General features: G+C 37.8%; 2 protein-coding genes across 6 annotated transcripts; one reads left to right on the forward strand and one right to left on the reverse strand.

Moving 5' to 3' along the window:
- Window positions 1-349: 349 nt before the first annotated feature.
- On the reverse strand, window positions 350-17,401 carry mst1 (macrophage stimulating 1). Of its 3 annotated transcripts, none has more exons than XM_042407123.1 (19): window positions 17,269-17,401; window positions 16,400-16,457; window positions 15,796-15,940; window positions 13,902-14,017; window positions 13,689-13,803; window positions 10,851-10,987; window positions 10,134-10,254; window positions 9,838-9,956; window positions 8,063-8,237; window positions 7,493-7,623; window positions 6,819-6,921; window positions 6,409-6,545; window positions 6,238-6,270; window positions 6,024-6,141; window positions 5,874-5,951; window positions 4,629-4,775; window positions 4,421-4,527; window positions 3,969-4,108; window positions 350-2,332 (listed from the first exon to the last, which is right to left on the reverse strand). In XM_042407123.1, exons 2-19 carry the CDS (start codon window positions 16,446-16,448, stop codon window positions 2,171-2,173), a joined length of 2,133 nt encoding a protein of 710 aa, XP_042263057.1. In that variant the 5' UTR covers window positions 16,449-16,457; window positions 17,269-17,401; the 3' UTR covers window positions 350-2,170. The 3 variants fall into 3 exon arrangements, with proteins under 3 accessions (XP_042263057.1, XP_042263055.1, XP_042263056.1); XM_042407121.1 differs by having other exon boundaries at window positions 17,097-17,401; XM_042407122.1 differs by lacking the exon at window positions 17,269-17,401 and adding an exon at window positions 16,586-16,833.
- abhd14b (abhydrolase domain containing 14B) lies at window positions 16,965-22,803 on the forward strand. 3 transcript variants are annotated; one of them, XM_042407126.1, is made up of 5 exons: window positions 16,965-17,069; window positions 18,737-18,951; window positions 19,621-19,862; window positions 21,060-21,256; window positions 22,257-22,803. In XM_042407126.1, exons 2-4 carry the CDS (start codon window positions 18,738-18,740, stop codon window positions 21,237-21,239), a joined length of 636 nt encoding a protein of 211 aa, XP_042263060.1. In that variant the 5' UTR covers window positions 16,965-17,069; window position 18,737; the 3' UTR covers window positions 21,240-21,256; window positions 22,257-22,803. The 3 variants fall into 3 exon arrangements, with proteins under 3 accessions (XP_042263060.1, XP_042263059.1, XP_042263058.1); XM_042407125.1 differs by having other exon boundaries at window positions 21,060-21,250; XM_042407124.1 differs by lacking the exon at window positions 22,257-22,803 and having other exon boundaries at window positions 21,060-21,543.
- Window positions 22,804-23,004: the final 201 nt, after the last annotated feature.

The raw sequence follows: 23,004 nt of genomic DNA on the forward strand, positions 1-23,004 counted from the left end.
GTGGGGGAAAAAATTGGCATTCAATCAGCATGTCACCCAACCATGCATGCAAACATACATTAGAAGAGAGCGATAGTAAAAAGAACAGACATACATGTGCACTCTGTGGGAGCAAAAAGACATATTTTCTCTTTTAGTTTCCTCATGTTGAACAAATTAAAAGCTTTATTCCGAAAAGATTATGCACTGTTTTAGTTGGATGCCACCTCGTCTCATAGTAGCCTCTTCTTTTATTCTTTTCACTAGAATTTATTTTGAAAATAAGAAGAAAATAAAAAGAAGTATTTTTGGAATAAAACCCTTCACTTCTAGTTTTTGTTGCATATTTCTCTTTATGTATATGCTGAAATTACACTTAAAATAATATACAAAATAGAGCAGAGGCAAAGATAATGTCAATTTTTCTTTTTCTGGTCCTTGTGATTCTCAAGAGGGAACTTTGTGTAAGTTTGCACAAACTGATAAATACAGATGGAAATGTTTGAACGGCAGTGAATACACATTCCAGGGACGACTTAATGCTGGACCGCTCATGGAGTCATGTCAGGTGAGCGTGTTGGCATGAGACCAAAATATAAAGCTTTAAGTTACAAAGATGAAGCACAGAGTTCAATTTGCGTGACTTACAGTGTCAGTTTCATGATGTAATTCGGAAATTCACAGATTGAATATCCTGTGAAACCAGAATATTACACTTCGAAGAAAAAAAAAAAAAACTATTGATGAATTCACATGCATAAAATGTTTATCTCACGCAGCCTACACTTGATTATCATTACCATAAAACAGAATAACAAAGAAAACATTTGCATATTGTTGTGGCAGCATTTACTAAAAAGTTCAGTCAGGTTTCCCAGAAGCACTTTTGGCAACAGTTACTAAGAAATGATAGTTGTATATGAATTTTTGATTAGTCATCCACTATAAATATTACTAAATGAAAGTGAACAAAATTACACTGAAATCCTAACTGCCAAGCTGCTATTTCCAAACGCAGAGTGATGGGATAATTGTCCATTATTAGTTGGTGGGAATGTGCTCAGACTTCAGTTCTATTAGTTCTCATTTCTACAAAATAATAAAAAAATGTTGGTATATTTTGATTGTTGAGACAAAAGTGGGGGGAAAATGCTGCTATGAAAATAACTGAGAGAAAGAGGCAGAAAGGTAGAATGAGGTATAAGAGAGAGAGAGAGAGAGAGAGAAAGAGGGGGATGGTCGTCTGTGTGAGAGAGAAAGAGAGAGAGAGAGAGTTCAGTGGCCTTCTGCAGGCTGGTGTGTCTGAGATTCTGTTGGACTCTGATCTTGAGGTTTATTTAAGCTGAATTCCGTGGGCTCATCAGGACCGGGTTACAAAAATCCTCCTATAGAACTAGAAAGAATGTGCAGCGCATACAGTTCTGCATAAGGCACAAAGGCATGTCTTTAGAGGTGGGGGCAGGCATCAAAAGACAGGCAGAGGAGGGATTTCTTTAGAGGCTGGGGGCAAAGAAGGTATTTTGGAGCTCCATTCAATGCCAGGGAGAGCAAGGGGAGGCGTACAGTTTTGTGGTAAAGGGTGCAACTTAAAAACCCCCCGACACCTCCCTTGTTATTGGAAGTTAATTATTCCCAGTTATTCTTCTTCTCCAAACCTGAGACGCTATTAGTTTTGTAGTTGTTCGTGAATAAATAACACAACTTTGTACAACTTTACTTACATTATTATCATAAATCTTCTCTGCACGGCTCTTTGTTTTGCATCTCAGCGTACGTGGTTATGTTTTGAGAATGTAAAGTGTTTTCTGCTCATTCTGTCTGGTGGATTTTGACTGCTGAACAGGCAGTTCATGAATTTAAATGACGCATTTTAACGTCAGATACTGTGGCTGAAAGGACTAACTGAATTTAAATGGACATAAAAAATAATTCAAAGCAGAAAACAACAAATGACAGTGCTGTCCCTGCATTTTCTCCATTAACAAGATGATACCTGCAATGTTTCCTGTATATTTTTATAATATAATAACATTATAACTCGTATAATAAAATCTGATTATAAAATTGGATGTATTATTAATATGTTTTATTGCAAAAGAAACTCTTGAGATGAAAAAAAAACATATGGTCATATGAAAGTGGGCGTTGAAAGCAGATTTGATCAGTCCCTGTTGGATGGCAGTATCTGTCTCTAAGCCATCTCCATGACCTTCTTGATCCAGTCCACATAGACCGAGACACGGATGAAGATGTTGGGCTGCCCCGGGTGTCCGCAGCGCCTCATGGGGATGATCACACCCTCGAGTACCCAGCAGTCCCTGTTCTGACACGCCAACGGGCCGCCGTAGTCTCTCTGCAGACACACAGGAACAACACTCTGGAGTCATTATTTGTCTCTGTTATGACTGACTGTCACTGCTGAGGTTGGAAACATCTTGCAGTCACATCTTGTCCAGTCTACCTCCATTATCCAAATGGCGAATGTGTTTGATTTACAGGAACGTATAAATAGCTGTATGCTCTTTGCTAAAGTGATTTTCGTCATCAAAAGGTTTTCTTCAGCTCTAGTAGTTGAAGTATTAATTTAAAACATTTTACTGTTTTATTCTTGGTCGTTAAAGGAATAGTTTGACATTTTGGGAAGCATGCTTCTTTGCTTTCGTAAGTTAAATGAGAAGACTGATACCACTCTCATATTTTTCTGTTCAGTATAAGGCTACAGCCAGCAGTCGGCTAGCATAGCTTAGCATAAAAACTGGAAATGGGGGGAATCCGCCTACAAACACCTCTTAGCACATAACCTCCCGTAAATTGCCATTTTAACACTTTGTTTTTTGTACTTATTAAACAAACAAGATATAACGTGTTAATAACTGAGCTTTAGAGGTGCTGGTAGACAGATTTTGTTGCCTTTGGATAGAGACAGGCTAACGGTTTCCCTGTTTCTATTCTTCATGCTAAGCTAAGGTAACTCGCCAATGGTTGTAGCTTCATACTTAGCGTGAAGACATGAGAGTGGTATCGATCTTGTCATAATTAGCAAAAAAAAACTAACTTCCCAAAATGTCAAACGATTCCTTTAGTGCCACTGCACACTGCAGTAAATGTCAAAGAAAAGGATCTGTGTTGGGTTGTCCTTGTGACCTAATGGTTAAAGGACAGGTTAAACATTTTTCAAGTCTGTCTTAAAACAATAGTCAGGTGCTCAAATGAACATTAAAAGATGTTTTGCTTGCTGTAATCATCCCTCCTCTTCATACTGACCATTAGTAAATCCCGTCGTAGCGTGCTTGCAGTGCAAGTGATAGGGGACAAAATCCACAAGCCTCGTTTTAAGCAAAAATGTTTTCAAAAGTTTATATGAAGTAAATATGAGACTTGAGTCATCTGAGTTAGACAAATTGAAGTGGATAGCTTCCAAATTTAAAGTGTTTTTAGTTCAAAATTCTCTCTTTTCATTTTCCTGGACAATGTTTCTTTGATGAGCTGCAGTGGAAAGATCGTAAGAAATGACAAATCTGTGCTAAAATGGCTGTAACTTTGGAAGATATCCACTTGATTTGACTATTTCGGACTGCTGAAGTCCACATTAGCTTTAGATAAACTTTTGAATAAATGATTATTATTATTACAGAGGGAAGACTGTGGATTTTATCCCCCATCACTTACATTGAAAGTACATTTAGAAAGGATCTTCTAATGGTCAGTATGAACAGGAGGAATGATTACAGAGGGCAACCTGTCTGTTCTTTAAGATGTAAACGATAATAAAACACAATGTGCTGGTCCAAATCTGGCTGGGGACTTTGACCTGTGATACCCCTCTCTGTTTCTCTAGTGTAACCTTTTAAAAAAAAAAAAAAAGAAAAAAAAGAATTAGTGAGTGAATGAAGAAACTCTGCTGCAGTTCTAAGATAAAACTTAAAAATTTCCTACTCAAAATGAACAATAAAGTTTCAAACTGTGCACACCTTTGCACGGACACCTACCTCACAGGCACCTACTCCACCCTGGAAAGAGCTGGTGCACATCTCATTCTCACGAACACGACCTCGGAAGTATTTGTTGCATTCCTTGTTACTAAGAACTGGTATGTGTGCCACGTTGAGGACAGTCTCATCTCCAGTGCCTTGAAAAGCAGTGAAGAGGAGGAGGAATGAATTAGCAGCTAATGTGTTTAGAGAGATGGAGAAAAGAAAAACGGAGGTGGACAGATGTTGAACGATTCTGAAAATAGCAACGCCATCTGTTGCTCAACGGCTTTTATAGCTCTCTCATTTAGACGCAACTTTAAATGCATCACTTCAAGAGCAGAAACAAGATGCTTGTTCTGAGGAAGTCATCTATTATTAATTGTTGCAATAGAAGCATATTGTAGTTGCATGAAGCTCGACATGTAGCAAAGTCAGTGTCAAGTTATGATTTCCAGAATTATACTTGCCTCTCGTCTCACCCCATCCTGCGATCTCACAAGTCGTCCCCTCAGCTACTATGTAGCGCTCAGGAGGGAGGCAGATCTGAGAGACACGTTCGTTAAACTGGGCAGGGCTAGAGAAAGGAGAGAGAGTCAGAGGGAAATAATTGATATATTTGAGTATATACGTGTCTGTGTGTGTGTGTGCATGTTGGGGCCACTTGACAGTACACACTATTCCAGTTGCAACATGACCAGCTGAGACTCGGAGGGTCCACAGACGATCTTGGTGAGAGGGATGGTTTGCACACCAGGTTCTCCTTCTTGTGGATCACGATACAGTGTTCCCATCATGGCCGAGTACCCGGGCAGGTCCACATAGCTGTGCAGACATGCAGACACGTTAACATGGAGAATATAATCAAAGTGTGACTTGTGATTTTATTTCAGTTATTTAATATCACTCTTCAATAAAGGACTTCAAAGATTTTTAAAAAATTTTAAAAAATAGTAAAAATTGTTGCATGGGTTAAGCTACAAAAACTCTGGGTCCTACACTTCCCATAATGCAACTCGATAGTATCTTTTGTTAGACGCCTCATGCCTGGTAAAGGCCCACGTCCACTGGTGGAATGTAACAAAGTACATTTACTCTTCACTATACTTCTACTCAACTAAGTTTCAGAGGGAGATATTGTATTTCTTAACCCAATACATTTATTTTACAGCTATAGATTACTTTTCAGTATTTTCATTTGTTATATTTGTACTTAATTTAGATCACTTTGTACAGATCTATTTTCACTTTGACATTAAATGGTCTTTTTCTTTTGGCAACACCACAAACACCGGTGCTCTTGGTGGGGGGAAAGACCATTTTTAAAGAGGAAACAATATGCCCTCATCCATGAGCGGGGTGTGGCATAAAAAATCTAATTCCAGACACTCAAGTGGACGGTTAAAAATAAAAAGCCTTTAATAAACATAGGCTAATAAATTAAAAATACACTAACACGTGTCGGCACACTTGCCTTCCTCAGGGTGTGTTGACACACAATGAATCCAAATCAGTAAGCAGTCATTTTAAAAAAAAGTAGATTAACTATTAAAAAGTTTTTTCTTTTTTTTTAGTGCTTTTACTTTCGATACTTTAAGTAAATTTTGCGTAAGTAATACTTTCACTTGAGTAAGATTTTGAATGCAAGAATTTTACCCTTAATGGAACATTTTTACTACATTTTAGCAGTACTGCTACTTTTACCTAAGACTTCAATATTTTTCCCACCACTGCACATGAAGCATCATCTTCATGCTTATACTGCTTTATCAGAATGAGATTAAGAGATTAAGTGATGATGAGTAATTCTCTCAGTGTTGACAAATTTCTGTCCAGAGCCACAGACGACTAAACAACTATCGTCACAGGTTGAGTAGTACTTCTGATTACCAGTAAACTGTCATGTAAATGAGTAAAGTTTACCAGGAGGAGAAACACTGCTTGGTGCTGATCACCCATCTGGGGTTAACCAGGGATCCTCCACAGAAATGGTTTCCTTTCCTGCACACAAGGGGTCAGAGGTCATACGCAGCACAGCAGAGCGTATTTTGAGTCTAAATCTCTCGGACTAACCTGTCTCTGAGGCTCACTGTCCACGGCGAGTTCCCAGGTATCCCATTTACGATACGTAACCTTGTCCTCTGGAAGCGGTCCTCTCTCTTCCCACACTCACTAAACTCCTCTGTGTTCTCTGTGTTCATGGAAAGGTGAAATATCATTGTAAAAACACACACAGAGGCTTAATGTCATCTTGCAAATGTTGCTTCATATTAATTTGGAAACTAACCTACTGTTTCAGTCATGGGCGGTCTCTCTCCAGCTGTTTGAAAACACCAAGAAACAGATGAATCGTTAAATTGCCTGTCAGATTAGAGCAGTTCTGGATGAATTGTTGCCACAGAGTTCGTTAAACTACTTTGAGGATCTTAAAACAGACAAAGAAAGCAGAGTTGTGTACCACACTGTTTGATGGCGCAGTAGTCAAACTCAGTTTTGGGATCAGTGGTGTAGCACCAGGGTCCGTGCTGGTCCCCATCTGGGTTTCGACAGTAATTTTCTGTGAGATTGGCCTCAGGATGCGTCCTTGGGTTTATTCTGAAAAAACATTTTTAAAACTGAAGGCATGTCGTATATGTCACAGATAAGTGGGGTGAGAGATGTTTTTTGCATTTTACTTTTGTAAAGAAAGAGCATTCACTCATAATGCTGATGGTATATTAAAGGATTCAAGAGATGTGATATAAAGGCAATCAGCAGAGTCCATTTCTTTCCTTTCTTTTGCCTTTATCATGAATGTCCCCAAATGCCTATAGACTGTTTTCTTCTTAGATAAATACTGATTTTGTAACTCTTAAATGATCATCATACTTGGTCCGGTGAGGTGTGTTCACGTTCCATTTCTGGCAGGTGATGCCTTTACGAGTTTTACGAACCATGCCTCGGTAGTTTTTTCCATTTTCATGGTAGCAATCTGAAAAAAAAAGGAAAATAATATGATTGTAGTGATCTTGTTGAATTATAACAGACAATAATAGTGGTTAAAAAAAGTAATAAAAATGGAATAAAGTAGCAATTTCATGGAGGGATTTACATCCTTAAAAACATACAGATGGATGTCATTTTATAAGCTGATTCCAGTATTTTTTGACAAAATTCATGTAAATTAGACTATTTGAATATTTGAACCTTGATGTTGGGACTGCAGATTAAAAAAAAAAACTTTTAGCAATAATTCTGGTGCATTTACAGTTTATTAATGTGCACTGTCCCTGTTAAATACACCAATAAAAATACAGTAAATAAATAGTGTATATGAGCAGATCACTGAATAAATAAAGGTTGATAAATCCAAATGATTCAAATGAAAATTCTTGGTGCCTGGTCAAACTTTTCTGGGGGTCGTGTGTGGTTGTGGGCTTTTATTGGAGGGGACTTCTGAATATTTCTGGACCTTTCTTCTCATGTGAATATTCATACAGTCTAGCCTCGTGTTCATTCACTGAGTTCATCTTTTTGCTGTAGTTTGAATCAATGAGTTGTACCCTCAGCTTCGATGTCGTCTGCGCAGCGTTTGATCTGTAAGCAGAGAGCGGTCCTCATCTCTGACACAGATGTGAAGCACCAGGGAGCCTCCGACCCATCTGGGTTACGACAGTAGTTCTCCTCCAAACCCCTGGATGAAGTGTTACACACAGTCAGCTTAAACAACGTCCACCAGCTCATCACTAATGCTTCAGACATACTGTTTGTGCTTCTCCCTTTTAATTTACAGACCTATAGATTATATTAAAATAATTCGTAGCTTCTTCTTAAAACCGATGATTGAAAAGCTGGTAATCGATTTTAGTGTGATGAGAAATCACTGCGTCACAAATAAGTTTAATATTCATTTCACATCTGTATTGCGTCCCGCATTGCTGACCATCCATCATTCTGTCAACTGTCAGCAGAGAAATAAGAAATTTCACTGCAGTGACATCTCAACATTAATATTCATGTGTGAAGCAAATGGAGAACTTTTGAATTAACAGGTTATGAGTGAAGAAAACAACCCCAAAGTGTTTTCACCTTCTTTTCCCCTCCGTCATACAGTTTTTTATATACATACTCACTTGCATTCATATGTATTTGGGTAGAAGGGATGCTCGTGAGGATATTGGGCGTCCCACCGCTGGCAGGCGATACCAGATGTTGTCTCGTTGACTTTACCGCGGTAATCCTCCCCGCGGCCACGGAAACAGTTAGTGGTGAAGCTGGAGCGCTGGCGTTTCTCAACACGCACCTCAGCTGAAGGGAAGGAGCAAGTTGAGAAGGAAATAAATGAGTGTGCAGCGTTAGGTGATGTGGGCCCACTAAGGCAGGATGCCAATAAAGGCAATAAAGGAGAAAAGAGGATTTTGTTGCAGCTTTTTAGTGAAATTAAAGACATAACAAAAGATTTTCCAGAACATTCAATATGATGACACAGAATGGCTGAGCCTCAAACTACAGGGAAGGAAATTATTTAATTTAAAATTATTTCACTAAATATTTAATGAATTATTTAGTGAATCTTCTTTTCAAGTCTATAATTGTGCACGAATAAATGATGTGATATGAACATGATGGTGTGTAGACTTAATCACTATAAGGATTAAAAATAAAGTCAAGAAAAAAAAAACTCTCTAAGACACTATAAAATCTGACATTGAAAAGAAACTGGGGATTTTATACTTTTGTTTAAATTTCTCAAATGTGAAAAACCTATCATCTATCAAAATTATTTCCTTTTGACTCTTCTTTTTAAATTCATTTTCATTCCTCCCATATTTTTTTTTCTGACCTAGTTTTAAGTTCTTTCTCTTCTTCACACACAGCAACATTCAAATAAAAATATGACATTTTGTTTTTAAATCTTTTTGTTGATCTATAAGATAATAAGAATTGATTTGGAGCAATGCTGGGTTTTTTTTGTTTTTTTTACTAAATGCCAACTACACCACAGGATGGCGCTGTCTTATAGATTTTCAGCCCCGCTGATGATCTCTGCTCTTAGTGGAAATGCACAACTTGCACAACTCATGTTGAAATTTTGGAGAAAACACTAATGTCCTGTTTTGTTTTATTTTGGGCTGAATGTTTTAAAGCTAAATGTTCAGGATTTATCCTTTAACCCTGTCAAGTAATTACTCAGAATTAAACATTGTGGTTTTAACCTCAAAAAGAGTTTGAACTCGAGTATATGCTGAAAAAATACTCTAAATAAATTCTAAAAAGTATTTATTACTTGTTTTTGTATTACATTATCCACATTACAAACAATACAACATGGAAATTTATTTCTATCATATTTTTTTTATTTATGTAAATCTGTAAAATAATCAAACTACTACTAACATCAATAAAACTAAAGATGAACCACCCTGAAAATTAATTGAAGCTAAATGAAAATTGAACTAAAGTGTACAAATAAAATAAAATAATGAAAAACACTTTAATTAACCTTTAATTAACCTGAAACCTGGAGAAAGAACGCAGGGCTTGAATCACAGACAACCATCTGCATACTTTAGCCACATTTACTCCTAAATCAAAGAGAATCATTGGGGGCAATTGTGAAACGTCTCACATTTTAGGAAGTAATTTGCACAGACACCAAAAAGTAAATTTAATTACAGCGAGTTAATGAGACTCTCTTCTACCACTGTGACTTCTAACACCACACAAACCGGCTCCATTTAGCTTGTATCTCCTCTATTGTGCCCGAGAGAACAAACGACCAAAACAAAACAAGAGAAACAAGCAAGAAGGTCTAATCCCACAAATTTATCCTGTGAGACAATACATGACAGCTATTATTTACTATCAATATTCTAATAGTGTTTCTGTGACAGAATTAACATCTTACTGCATTTGCTGATCTCGCAGTTTTCTCTCTCCACCTCCGGGTCTGTGGTGTAACACCAGGGCACCGGAGAGGCATCAGGGTTACGGCAGTAGTTATCATCTAAACTCTTATCAGGATACCTGAGAAAACACATATCGGCCATTTTAATTTCAACCATTACAAAGGACTTACAGGTCCTGCCTGACATTGATTCAACATGCAAACAACACAAATGTACAGTTACACTCTTGTCAGTTCACATTATGGATCAGTTTGGCTAATAACATGTAATAGTGCAGTGATGACTGTGTGAGTACTTTTCAGGCTGGTAGATGTGTTGGTGAGGATACTGCTGGTCCCATCTCTGACACTCTCTGCCACTCACAGTGTGGTCAACCTGCCCTCTGTAGTCCTCTCCGTTACATGTGATACATACCTCTGCAAAACAAAACCACCAACACAGTTTTAAAGTGAGAGAAATGAGGAGTGAGAAGAAAAAAATCATGCATTCTGTTGCACTTTATTTTACGGTTCACTAGTTTCCTAATAATTTCCTAGAAAGGACCTGATTTGAAACTGTAGTTTTTTTTAGGGAGGTTCCCGGAGAAGACTGTGCAATTTGGTACTAATTATAGGGAAAATGTTCAATTGGTACACTTGTTAATTACAACCTTCTTCAACCAAAGTATCTTTTAGTCTGTGAACATGCAAATATGTAGAGCTTGTCTTTCTCTGTAAATGTAAATTACAGGAAATTTATACAATTAAACATGGAGAATAAAGTTTACAACAACTGAATGAATCCCTTCCTGTTTTTTTTATTCCAATGAGAAAGATTGAAGAGTTCTTGTAAAGAAATTCCCCTGAAAGTCAACATTTTCTCCTTTCCTATAATTAGCTTCAAATTACACAAGTCTCGTCAAGAAATTTCTGATGAAATTATTAGAAAACTGCAGGACCTGTAAAATAAAGTGTTACCCATCCATCACACTTGTATGTACTTCTCATACGTCATGGAAATGTGTTGGCTGTACCGTCTTTGCACTGGGGAATGTTGCAGCTTTCATAGCGTCGCTCCGGGTCGGTGGTGTAGCACCACGGACCGATGCGGTCCCCATCTGGATTCCTGCAGTAGTTCAACTCCAGGCCATTAGTGGCTGTGGGAGTCCACCTGAGACACGCACAGAGTTTTACAGTGAGTGACGGACTGTTGCAGGTCTCATACAGTCCAGTCAAAGAGCTCTTTGGACAGTGACACATTGTTTTGATGTGTTGGCTTCGTACTGAATGAAGTTAAACTGCTGACCCTCAGCTTTACTTTCAGGGTGTTTACATTCACCTCAGATGAACAGTTTAGGACATATTTTAGAGTACAAAGTGACAAAATTAGTGGTTAAAATGAATTGCTTTGGCAATTTACACATCCAGAACACAACTACAGAAAGATAACACATGATTAAACATAATGTTTGGTGTATTAGTAATAAAATAATCTACCTGACCTGTAAAGGAAAGCAAGTTCCAAAATGTTAATGGACAGTTCTTCACTTGATCTCAAATCATTCTGTGGCTGCGATTAATATCACTTAACATCTGCTATTCTTTCTATCAATGACTGTAGTGTCTATTAAAAAACAACTACGGTTATAAGCCACTTTACTATATTTCTAACTTTTTTTTTTTTAGCTGTGCAGCCAAAATCCTCCGGACAACGGACAAGATGTCAAGTAAGACATTTACATTCATATTTACTGATGTTGAAATAATCATTTCTTTCACAAAGGACTTGACTTTGGACAAATTGGATATTGTGTGTGAATATGGATTTTGTAAAATAAATAAGAATAATAACACTTTTTCTAGCTTTTGTGTACAGTAAAAGTCAAAACTTTGTAAAGTAATCCAAAAAGTGTTAAACAAACCAAAATATGATTAATATTTTAGATTCCTCAAAGTAGCCACTGTTTGCCTTGATGATAGCTTTGCACACTCTTGGTATTCTCTCAATCAGCTTCATGAGGTCGTCACCTGAAATGCTTTTCCAGCAGTCTTGAAGGAGTTCCCACATATGCTGAGCACTTGTTAGCTGCTTTTCCTTTCCCAAACCATCTCAACTGGGTTTAGTTTGGGTGATTGTGGAGGCCAGGTGATCTGACTCCTCTCCTCCTTGGTCCAATAGCCCTTACAGAGCCTGGAGGTGCGTTTTGGGTCAATGTCCTGTCGAAAAACAGATGAAGGTCCCACTAATCGCAAACCAGATGGGATGGCATGTCGCTGCAGAATGTTGTGGTAGCCATGCTGGTTAAGTGTGCCTTAAATTCTGAATAAATCGCCAACAATGTCACCCAGCAAAGCATCACACCTCCTCCTCCATGCTTCACGATGGGAACCAAACATGAAGATACCATCCATTCACCTTCTCTGCGTCTCACAAAGACACAGCATCTGGAACCAAAAATCTCAAATTTGGACTCATCAGACCAAACTACAGATTTCCACTGGTCTAATGACCATCCCTTGTGTTTCTCGGTTCAAGTAATTCTCTTCTTCTCTTATTCTCCCTCAGCAGTTGTTTTTTTGCAGCAATTCGACCATGAAGGCCTGATTCACACAGTCTCCTCTGAACAGTTTATGTTGAGATGTGTCTGTTACTTGGAAGCAGTGATGTGGGCTCTAATCTGAGGCGCCATTAATTGGCAATTTCTGAGGCTTGTAACTCTAATGAACTTCTCCTCTGCAGCAGAGGTTACTCTTAGTCTTCCTTTCCTGGAACGATCATCATGAAAGCCAGTTTCATAATAGCGTTTGATGGTTTTTGCGACTGCATTTGAAGTTCTTGAAATTTTCCGGATTGACTGACTTTCATGTCTTTAAGTAATGATGGACTGTCGTTTCTCTACACTTAGTTGAACGGTTTTTGCTATAATATGGATTAATACAGTGATCGAATAGGGCTATTTGCTGTATACCAACACAACCTCGTTTGATGATCTCAAACGCATTAAGAAGACAAGAAATTCCACCAATTAACTTTTGACGAGGCACACCTGCTCATTAGAAGCATTCCAGGTGACGACCTAATGAAGCTTGTTGAGATACTGCCAAGAGTCGGCAAAGCTGTTATCAAAGCAAAAGGTGGCTGCTTTGAGGAATCTAAAATATCAAATATGGTTTATGGTTTATTTAACACATATTTGTTCACTACATGATTCCATATGTGTTATTTCATAGTTTTGATATCTTCATCGTTGTTTTACAATGAAGAAAATAGTAAAAATAGAGAAAAACCCTTGAATGAGAAGCTGTGTCCAAACTTTTGACTGGTACTGTATGTGGTTTACCTCGTCCCCATTTCTGACTGTATTAAGCCTGTATTACTATTATTATTTATTATCATTGCTTAACTAAACATGCAATTATATGTATAACTCGGTATTCCTACAAGGCCAATTCTTCAATTCCTTAATTCTGACTTTTCCTTCATTTCATTTCATTTTTCCCTTGAGTGAATATACATTATGAAAACAGCGGGACTTTTAATTTTATCTACTGATTAACAGTTAAGTTTGGAAAGATGAGGAAGATATTAATTTATTCTAATTTATTCTTTTTATTTGTTTGCTTGTGTGTCTTTACTAGTTTTCAATGTGAAATTTGAGAAAGTAACCCTTGAAATAAACCCAGTCATATTATGTATGAACTTGTGTAAAGGGACAAAATCCTTCACTGTTCATATAGATGCGAACACCCTCACAAGCACTTTAACCTCATATTCAGTTTTATTTCAGATCCAGTCTCCTGAAACAATGACTTCTGCTGTATGAAAGACTAAAACATCCACGTGCAAAGATTCATCAGAGGAACTGTCTCACCTGTGATCATGAGGAAACTTGGACCACCACTGCTGGCAGGTGAGTCCGCTCTTTGTGGTGAAGACTTTCCCTCGGTAGTCTTCCCCTTTACCCACGATGCACTTCCTTACATAGACTTCATAACGAAAAGCAAACCAATCAAACACCTCCAAGCACGGATACGTCACGTTGATCTCTGAAACGTCACACAACGTGAGCACACACGTGTCTTACCTTTCTTCTCGTAAAGGTCACAGTTAACGTTTCTCTTCACCTCCGCGTTGCTGCCGTCGCCCACCCAGGGCAGATGTTTACAGGTGACAGTCGGACGTGTCTCATAGTTGAACGCTCTGGTGTTGAGGCAAATTTTCATGTCAGAGATTGATACACTGATGGGTAAAAACTTACAATAAAGTATATTAATAAAGGTTTTGTAAGTCATGGCTTACTAATGTTGATCAATTATTCACTAATAAGACAATATAAGAATATTTAGGTTGTCAGTCTGGAAACTAACATTTTTAAAGCTAATTCTGGGTCTTATTTTCATACTACTATAATAATTTCTATCAGGAATAATAAAAATCAGTTGCCAACAAACAATCCAACACTTTAGTCAAAGTTATTTGGAAATGAAAATGAAGCTAAAGTTATGTTATGTTAACTGTCTGTTGTAAACATCCATCAACAGTATATAAATCAATTTACTGATTAAACTTTGACCTACTGTAAGATCCACAATAAGAAAATCAATATGCAGATATATGTTGTGATATAGAATAATTACATATCATTTATTTTCTGTTAAATATGTGAAATTATGTGTTCTGGAAAATAAGCAATAATGAATAATTGTTGCTACTAATATTAATGTTGTGTTAGTTATAATCCTGTTAGTGTGATGCTTCACTAATTAATCATATTGTGGCCAATCGATGTGACTTGGAGCAGCAGTTAAATAGTCTGTGGAAACGATAGAGATGATAGATTTAGTAACTTTTCATTTCTCACAGAAAACCTTTAAAAGTTAAGAGTTAGTTACTGGCCTGAAGATTTTATTCCACATCAAACTCAAAGCTTTGCACAGACTTGAACTGAGCATAGATAATTTATAAAACAGAATAGATTTTTTTACATTACCAACAGTTCAGGTGCCCTCACTTTTAGTTTTACCACCTAATAAGGTGCTTTAGTTAATCTGGCTAAACTGTTGGTTTGTTTACAACCTGTTTGATCGTCTAACTAACGATGTCTCGCTGTTTCAGATCTCAGCAGTTAGTTAGTGAAGACAATGTTATTATAACTGATAAAAAAATGAATGCAATAAACTGAAATAATGCTTTAAATTGAAGGATCCCTTGGTTTGGTGTATTCTTGTGGCTGTGGAATATCTATTTTGGAGGAGCCTCATAACATCTGAGCCAACAGTTATTTATTAATAACGTACCAACATTCAAAACTATCACATTGATAGTGTTCAAAATGCAAAAACCTGCAAACCTTAATTAATGATGTCACAGTGAGCAATAAAGTAACACTCACACATAGAAAGTTCATAAATCAATAGTGAATAGTTAGCAAAACAATCTAAACACAAGGTCCATAAGTAGCTGTTCTTTGAGCTTTCGACCATATAACACCGTCTTCCTCAGCAAATGAAGTTATATGTTGTATGTTATAAATAAATTTAATGACAATGAACTTTCAGTCTCAACAAGGATTCCTTAAAATACTATTATTAAATACTAAAAAAATGAAATTTCAGCATCTACAATTCCATGACAACTGTGCAATCTTCATCGGTGAAGATCATGTGATGTTTTTGAAAGCTCCAGAACAGCATCTAAAGGACCTTGAGTTGAGACTGTTTTGCCAACTTTCAGTCTCATCAGTGAGCAGGTTTGGCCCTGATGCTGTGTGTTCTTATCTTTAAAAGCTCACAGCCTGAAAACCTAAATATTATTTTTATTTATGTAGATATGGAGCTCATTACAGACCTTTAAAGTTTTACTATATGCAATCAAGTCATAAGTAACATCTAACATACCTGTTCTGTGTGTGGACTTATTGGGGAAATGGTTCCTAGTGATGCAATAGTAACAAACTCCTGTCAGTTTAATGTGGGTACCTGCAGTCCAGTGACTGGGAGCAGCGTGTGGCGCAGTCCTCCAGGTTCAGGCCCGGCAACATTTGCACTCGAGCTGAGTTCCAGGAGGTAGGAACCAGCTCTCTGCCCTCCGAACGCTGGAAGTCATTCAGAGGACTGCGGTACCCTGTTTTTGTACAACAGAACCAGAAACACAGAGTTCTGCAGGAGGACTTATTGAACCTGTATCTGTTTGGTGCAGTGCAGGTGCTCACTGGTACCCACTGCAACATTTGGGCACGAGCCTGCACACATATAACCTTTGGACTGAGACACTGCTGCTGGTTTATGCGACCAGAAAAAGCATTTAAGAGCAACACAACACATCTGTTTAGTGAAACTACTACTACTATTAGTAATATACATTCATCCAGTAAAATTTATTACACAACATGATTAAAAATGATCAAACATATGAATTTTAAAATAAGTTTACACATGCTTTATAATCCCACAGATAGTTATTCTGCTCATTTGAAACCAAAATACAAATAAAACCCAAACTGTATTGTCCTCAATACACTGTAGAAGATTAAATATCACTCAGTAATTTATAATTGTATAAATATAATTAAAACTTTCCTACCAGTGACAAGTCCAGCAGTCAGGAGAAGACAGGACAACAGCAGTTTCATTGTTTCTAGCTGTGAAAGATAAAGACTGTTTTATAATACTGGAAGTGTAACCACAGACTGAGATCTCTGCTCTCTGAAGTCTTGTTCTGGGCTTTGTTTTCGTCCTAAACTAAAGAGTAATTAAACGTCCCATCGACCTGATAAAAGAGAAAAATCCTCGAAAGACTTGAGTAAGAGGTCAGAGCTACGCAGAAAACATAAAAAACTAAAACACAACCACCCACACACGAACATTGAGTCCTGTTACTCAAACAGAGGCCCTAATCCCCAAAACACAGCCAATCAATACGCCTATTAATCATTAATGAAGGGTGGCACATAGGTCCCTGTTCATGCGCATTTTCATAAAAGTCAAATATCCTCTCTGACAGCTCTGTATCTACAATTTAAACCAAATATCCTGCAAAAAAAAAAAAAAAAAGTGCATCTGAATTGTGTTTTTTAAATGGAGGCGATTCTCTTAACTAACGCTAGACGTCAGTAGAATAATTTCCAGAGGATTTTTTTTTTTGTGCTGTTTTCCGGGATATGAAGTGAAACTACAGCTGGAGCTTCAGACAAAACTAAACTGGTCTTCTTTATTCTGAGGTTTAATCATCGGCTCATTACTGCAGCTGTCAGGTAAGAGGAGGCGGGTGATTTTCTCACCGTGTTTGCGAGCAAACGTGCAGAGAGCAAGCTCGATGTTACAAATAAAATGATCTTATCTGGACTTTGATCAGACTGTTTAACCTGCCAGCTGCCCACAAACTCTCAAACTCTACTCCAGCGCATCACAGCTCTTTAAACCGAGAGTCGGCATCCAAGTTAATTCACATACGGCGTGTGGACAAAAACAGGAACACTGTGCAAAACGGTGTAGTGCAGTTCAATCCGGTTCAGTAAATATCTATGTGCAGTTCAATCCAGTGCAGTACATGTGCAGCAGTTAACTGTGAAACTGTTGAAACTGTGCCAGAGAGGTGCGGATTCAATAAACTGTGACAACTTTTAAGGCTGTTGTTACATTGATTTTTGTTTGTTTGTTTGTTTGCTCAACACATACAAATAAACAAGGTACTTACAGATATCCCTTAAATGAACTTGGCTGGTTTGTTAATGTAAACTCTCACCTGATGATACATTTTGTTTTAAGTCTCTTGTTGTTGGCTATTGTTGTGTAGTTTTTTTTTAAAATGTAGGTGTCATAAGACAGTGATGTAATGTAACTAAGTACATTTATTCATGTAGCCTGATGTACTTAAGTACAATTTTGAGATAATTGTACTTCTACTCCACCACATCTCAGAGGGAAATATTGCACTTTTTCCATTTATTTAACATCTGTAGTTACATTGCAGATGAAGATGTTATATACAAAACACAGAACAGCTTATAAAATATAATATATTCCTTTAGGATAATCTACCAAACAGTATAAACATTAACATGTTGCTTACACATTAATACATCACTGATAATCCAATATAAATAAAATCATAACACAGACAGGAGCCATTTGTTCTGCATAATGAGTACTTTAAACTTTTGATACTTTCAGTATATTTTACTGCTAATAGTTATGTACTTTTACATAAATAACATTTTGAATACAGAACTTTTAGTACTTTTACATTTTGATACTGTTTTACCTCAGTCAAGGATCTGATATCTGTTTTCACCGCTGTCACAGGGCTACTGCATGACATGATAAAACAACAACAAACATCAGTTTTTCCATTTTTACACTTTTACACAATATTCATGGTCACCAGAAGATGAATTTAACTGCCTTTGGTGATCCTCTGACTTTCTCTCTTGTGCCACAATGAGGTCATTTTTGGTTTTGAGTGAAATGTCTTAACAACTGTTCGATGGGTTGTCATGAAATTTTGTACATGAATTTGTTTTCTCCTCTGGGTGGATTTTTAACTTTGGTGACCACCTGACTTTTTCACCTACGTAGCTCCATCATCAAGCAAAAATCCAGATCTGTCCCTTACTTTGGATTATGATCGAACACCTGCACTAATCGATTGACTAATCATTTAATCTCTAGTACTTTATACGCTTAGTATTGTCATTCTGTTTTTCTGTATTGCAGTTCTACTACTGCTACTTTTGTATGTACAACACCTACTCCATTTCCGTTTTTCCTATTTCCCATAATCGAGGGTCTATGGATCAAGAAGGCGTTGTGTGTTGTACAGATAGTAAAACTCTCTAAATGTAAATAATGTTGATGTGACTGGTTTTGTGTCTGATTTGTAAAATCTGTGGGAACTGAAATGAAACTGTTTTCTGTTCAGGATGTCAGCAGTGAAAGTGACAGAGGGCAACGTGCAGGTGGAGAGCTGCAAAGCACCACTGTTCTACAGACAAAGTGAACCCACCACAGGGAAAGTGAGGATGTCAGTTTTACTCCTTCATGGCATCCGTTTCTCATCAGAAAACTGGCTCAACATCGGCACTCTGGAGACTCTAGCCAAAGCCGGCTGCCGTGCAGTCGCCATTGACCTGCCAGGTTAGTCTGAAGGGAACAAACTTCACTACTTCACTGCAAAAGTTTGCTCTTGTTGGGCATTAGCCCCAGTTTGTGCCTCTCATGTCTTACCACTACACTCGACTCCCAGTTAAGATGTTCGATTTTCTTAAAAGATAAATACTCAGTGATCTTTGATAGTTTAACAACACTTGCTGCTGTTCTGAAGGTATTTCCAGAAACCTCAAAGATGCTTCTAAACATCCGCATGAACAAATATTCTATATTAGATATTTAACCCGTTTCTCAAAAGTTTGCCTCTTTTATCTCAATTTAAACAAAGATGGTTGCTGGAAATGATAGATGTCCATACTCAGTTTGTACAATGTTAACCAATATCAGTTATATTGGTAAACAACAGAGTTACTTTCCAATATTTTATATTTTCATACAAAATAAGTTAATATTTTTTATGTGCTGTACAAAAGGAGCGTGGACATTTGTAATTTCTGGCTACCTGGATGAGTTACAGCCACAACTTGAGATTAAGGTAAAACATCTTTTTTGTCTGGCAACAAACTTGAACATTTTTTGTGTTTTTTTTGAAGATCTTTGGGTTTTTATTTATAGGAAAATCAGATGCTCTGTGACTGTGATGTAATGGTGTAATACTACATCAGTCTGCTGTTCCCTCTCTCTGTGTGTCCACAGGACTCGGCCGGTCTAAGTCAGCCGAGGCCCCGGCAGCGGTGGGAGAACTGGCCCCTGCAGGGTTCCTGAAGGAAGTGTGTGAGCAGCTGAGCCTGAGCCTGGTGGTGGTGATCAGCCCGTCTCTCAGTGGGATGTACTCGCTGCCCTTCCTCCTCCAGCACCAGGCGCTGATACGAGCCTACATCCCTGTAGCTCCCATCTGCACCGACAAATTCACTGCAGAGCAATACCAGAGTGTGAAGGTACAGTGTGTGTGTGTGAGGATTTGCCTCCACTTTACATTCGTTTGTAGTTTCCTCTCTTGAAAAACTTTTTACAGTGTGTGCTCTTCTTTTCCTCTGGAAATGATAACTTGAGCAACCGTGAATGTCAAGCTCGTTTTCCAGCACATCCTTCTCTCCCTTTTCAAAGAGCTGATGGATTTTTACATGCTACCATGAGAGGAGAAGATATCATGTGACTTTATACTTTCACAGATGCTGCTGGCTTTTATCCAACTCTCAACTTTTTCAAAATGAAATTTCTTAGATGGCAAACCAAGTGAAGGAGCTTTAACCATGAAGGAGATGTGTGTGTGTGTTACTGAAAGGTAAAGACCCTCCAAAAACAAGTGAACATGTCTGAGTGAATGTATGAAGCTCTTACTGGATAAACAGAGCAAAGGCAAGGAAGGAAAAAAGGTAGGAAGGAAGGAAGGAAATAATGAAGAAAGGAAATAAAGATGGAAGGAAAGAAGAAGTTACGAAGGAAAGGAAGAAAGGACGGAAGGAAGGAAATAGGGGATGAGGGAAAGAAAAAGGAGAAAAATAAGAGAGGAAGGAAGGATTATAGGAAGGGAGGACATATTTAAGGAAGTAAGGGAGAGAATAAGCAATGAAATAAAGGAGGAAGGACAACATGAAGGATTAAAAGAAGGAAGGAAGGTAGGAAATAAAGGAGGAAGGAAGGAAGGGAATAAGGAAGGAAGCAGCGAAATAAGGTCGGAAGGATTAGAGGTAGGAAGGAAAGTTTTAAGGAAGGAAGGAATAAAGGAAAGAATGAACTAAGGAGGGAATGAAGCAAGGAAAAAAAGGAAGAAAGGAAGTAAGGGAGGAAAAAAATAAGAGAGGAAGGAAGGATGGAAGGAAGGAAGTAGGGGTGGAAGGGAAAAAGAAAAGAAGGAAGGAAGGGAATAAGGAAGGACAAAAAATGTCTTATTGACATCTAAACAGAAATTAGTCGCGCCTCATAGAAATAAAATGCTCGTCTCTTATCTTTTTACAAGACCTGTTTGAAAATTTAAAAACTTGAGGTAAAATGTAGGACATCTCGAAAATCCTTTTAGCTACGGTTTGAATCTGAAAACCACAAACAGACTTTTATAAAACAGAGACAGAAACTTTTTACCTCATCACAAGGATCCGTTTTTCCATCATGAGTGTTTTTCGTCTCTCCCGCAGGTCCCTGCGCTCATTGTTTACGGTGACCAGGACGCTCAGCTCGGAGAGGTGTCGCTCCGCAACCTCCGCAATCTGGCCAATCACAGCGTGGTGGTGATGAAAGGGGCGGGTCACCCCTGCTACCTGGACGACCCGGACACTTGGCACAAAGCTCTCATAGACTTCCTGAATACGCTGTGACGCTTCTCGCTGTATGTGTGCGTGGAGATCCTCCGTGGCACAGTCACACATAAATGACTCAGAGGAGCCGCAAATAAACACATTATTCATTCATGAGAAATCTGGACCGAAAACATCCGACTGCACGACCTGATTCTGACTCTTTAATAGTGACACTGATGAAAACTGAAAATCAAGGCTTTTATAATGATGAGGAACAAACTTTTAATACCGTGAAATATAAAATTTTGTATCATTATTAAGGAAGGAAGGAAGGGAATAAGGAAACATGGGAGGGAGGAAGAAAGGGAATAAGGAAGGAAGGTAGGAAGGAAGGAATAAAAAAGGGAAGGAAGGAATGAAGGAGGAAAGGTAATAAGGAAAGAAGGTGAAAAAAGAAGGAAGTAAGGAAGGAATGACCTGCATGACCTGATTTTGACTTTTTAAGTGTTCACATTGAAAACTACAGATCAAGCACAAACACAAACTTTTAAGACCATGAAATGTAACATTTTGTATCATTATTAAGGAAGGAAATTAGGAAGGAAGAAAGGAAATAAGGAAGGAAGTAAGGAAAAGGGAAGGAAGGAATGAATGAAGGACAGAAGGAAGAAAGGAAAAAGGAAGGAAGGAAAGAGGGAAGGAAGGACAGAAAGGAAGGAGGAAAGGTCAGAAAGAAGAAAGTGAGGGAGTAAGGGAAGAATGACCTGCATGATCTGATTTTGACTTTTTAATAATGTTCATAATGAAAACTGCAGATCAAGACTTTTCTAATGATGAGGCACAAACTTTTAATATCATCAAATGTGACATTTTGTATCATTATTGATTTTAGGGGAGTTATTGTTTGTAGATTTTATATTTTCATTGAATCTCCAGCTAAAAAAAAAAACAAACAAACACCACACGCAGAAATGAAGTGAAAAATATGAACATTATTTAATAACTGATTCTCTGTAATAAACAATTTGAAAATATTTTACAAGGAGTCACAGACACAATATTTTACAAATTTTGCCCTCTTCTTTTTTTTTTTAGCTTCATCTGTACAAAAGAATGGAGCGACATGGACCAACGTCCAGCAAAGAAGGAGCTAAATCTTCCACGCACACAAACATTCACACTCACACACGCACAAGAAATTAAAAAAAAAAAAAAAAAAAGAAAGAAAGAAATTAAACATTTTGACTTCAGATCTCAAACTTATCAACAGTGCTGTTTTCCTATATTTATTTATTTTTTTACTTCACTCAAAATTCAACTGATTTTACTCTTTTTTATTTTTTTTCTCTAAATGTTGCTGTTATTTTTTCACACACTTGGTCAAACATGGTCACATAGCACCAGACTACAGACTACAGAATCACATACACACGTGTCTTTCCCACAGAGACGCACCAACACAGATGCAGCGAGGGTCGGGAGGGGGCTTCATGAACACCCTTTCTCTCCCCCCCCCCCCCCCCCCCTCCCTCATACTTTAGGGTTCGTGTCCAAAAAGCGAACCCCCTCCCTCTCATCCCCAAGCTGGTCCAATTTTCTATTTTTTCTTCTTTTTTTTCCTTTTTTTTTGTTTTGTTTTTTTGGCAAAAGTTAATTTGTCAAATCACATAAATCAGACGTGTGTCCCTTTTCAGATGACTTTTTCCCCACGTCGGGATGCACACACAGACGTCACTACATGATTCCTCAGTGACCTTTCTGTTTGACAGGCCTGTGCTGCTCTGTGGAGACCCACTCCCTGAGCTTGCCTCTGACATCCCGCCCCGCTCACAAAAAAAAAAAA

Source organism: Thunnus maccoyii, chromosome 3, assembly GCF_910596095.1.
Source record: "Thunnus maccoyii chromosome 3, fThuMac1.1, whole genome shotgun sequence".
Lineage (NCBI taxonomy): Eukaryota > Metazoa > Chordata > Actinopteri > Scombriformes > Scombridae > Thunnus > Thunnus maccoyii.

Bases quoted from the DNA above. Each gene is read 5' to 3' on its own strand.
- mst1 (XM_042407123.1), bottom strand. From the start codon at position 16,448: ATGAAACTGCTGTTGTCCTGTCTTCTCCTGACTGCTGGACTTGTCACT. The intron at 10,988-13,688 runs GTGAGACAGTTC...TGCGTGTCTCAG, and splicing joins AAGTTTCCTCATGATCACAG to GTGGACTCCCACAGCCACTA. The intron at 6,922-7,492 runs GTACAACTCATT...TTTTTTTTTCAG, and splicing joins AGACGACATCGAAGCTGAGG to ATTGCTACCATGAAAATGGA.
- abhd14b (XM_042407126.1), top strand. From the start codon at position 18,738: ATGTCAGCAGTGAAAGTGACAGAGGGCAACGTGCAGGTGGAGAGCTGC. The intron at 18,952-19,620 runs GTTAGTCTGAAG...GTGTGTCCACAG, and splicing joins AGTCGCCATTGACCTGCCAG to GACTCGGCCGGTCTAAGTCA. The intron at 19,863-21,059 runs GTACAGTGTGTG...TCTCTCCCGCAG, and splicing joins AGCAATACCAGAGTGTGAAG to GTCCCTGCGCTCATTGTTTA.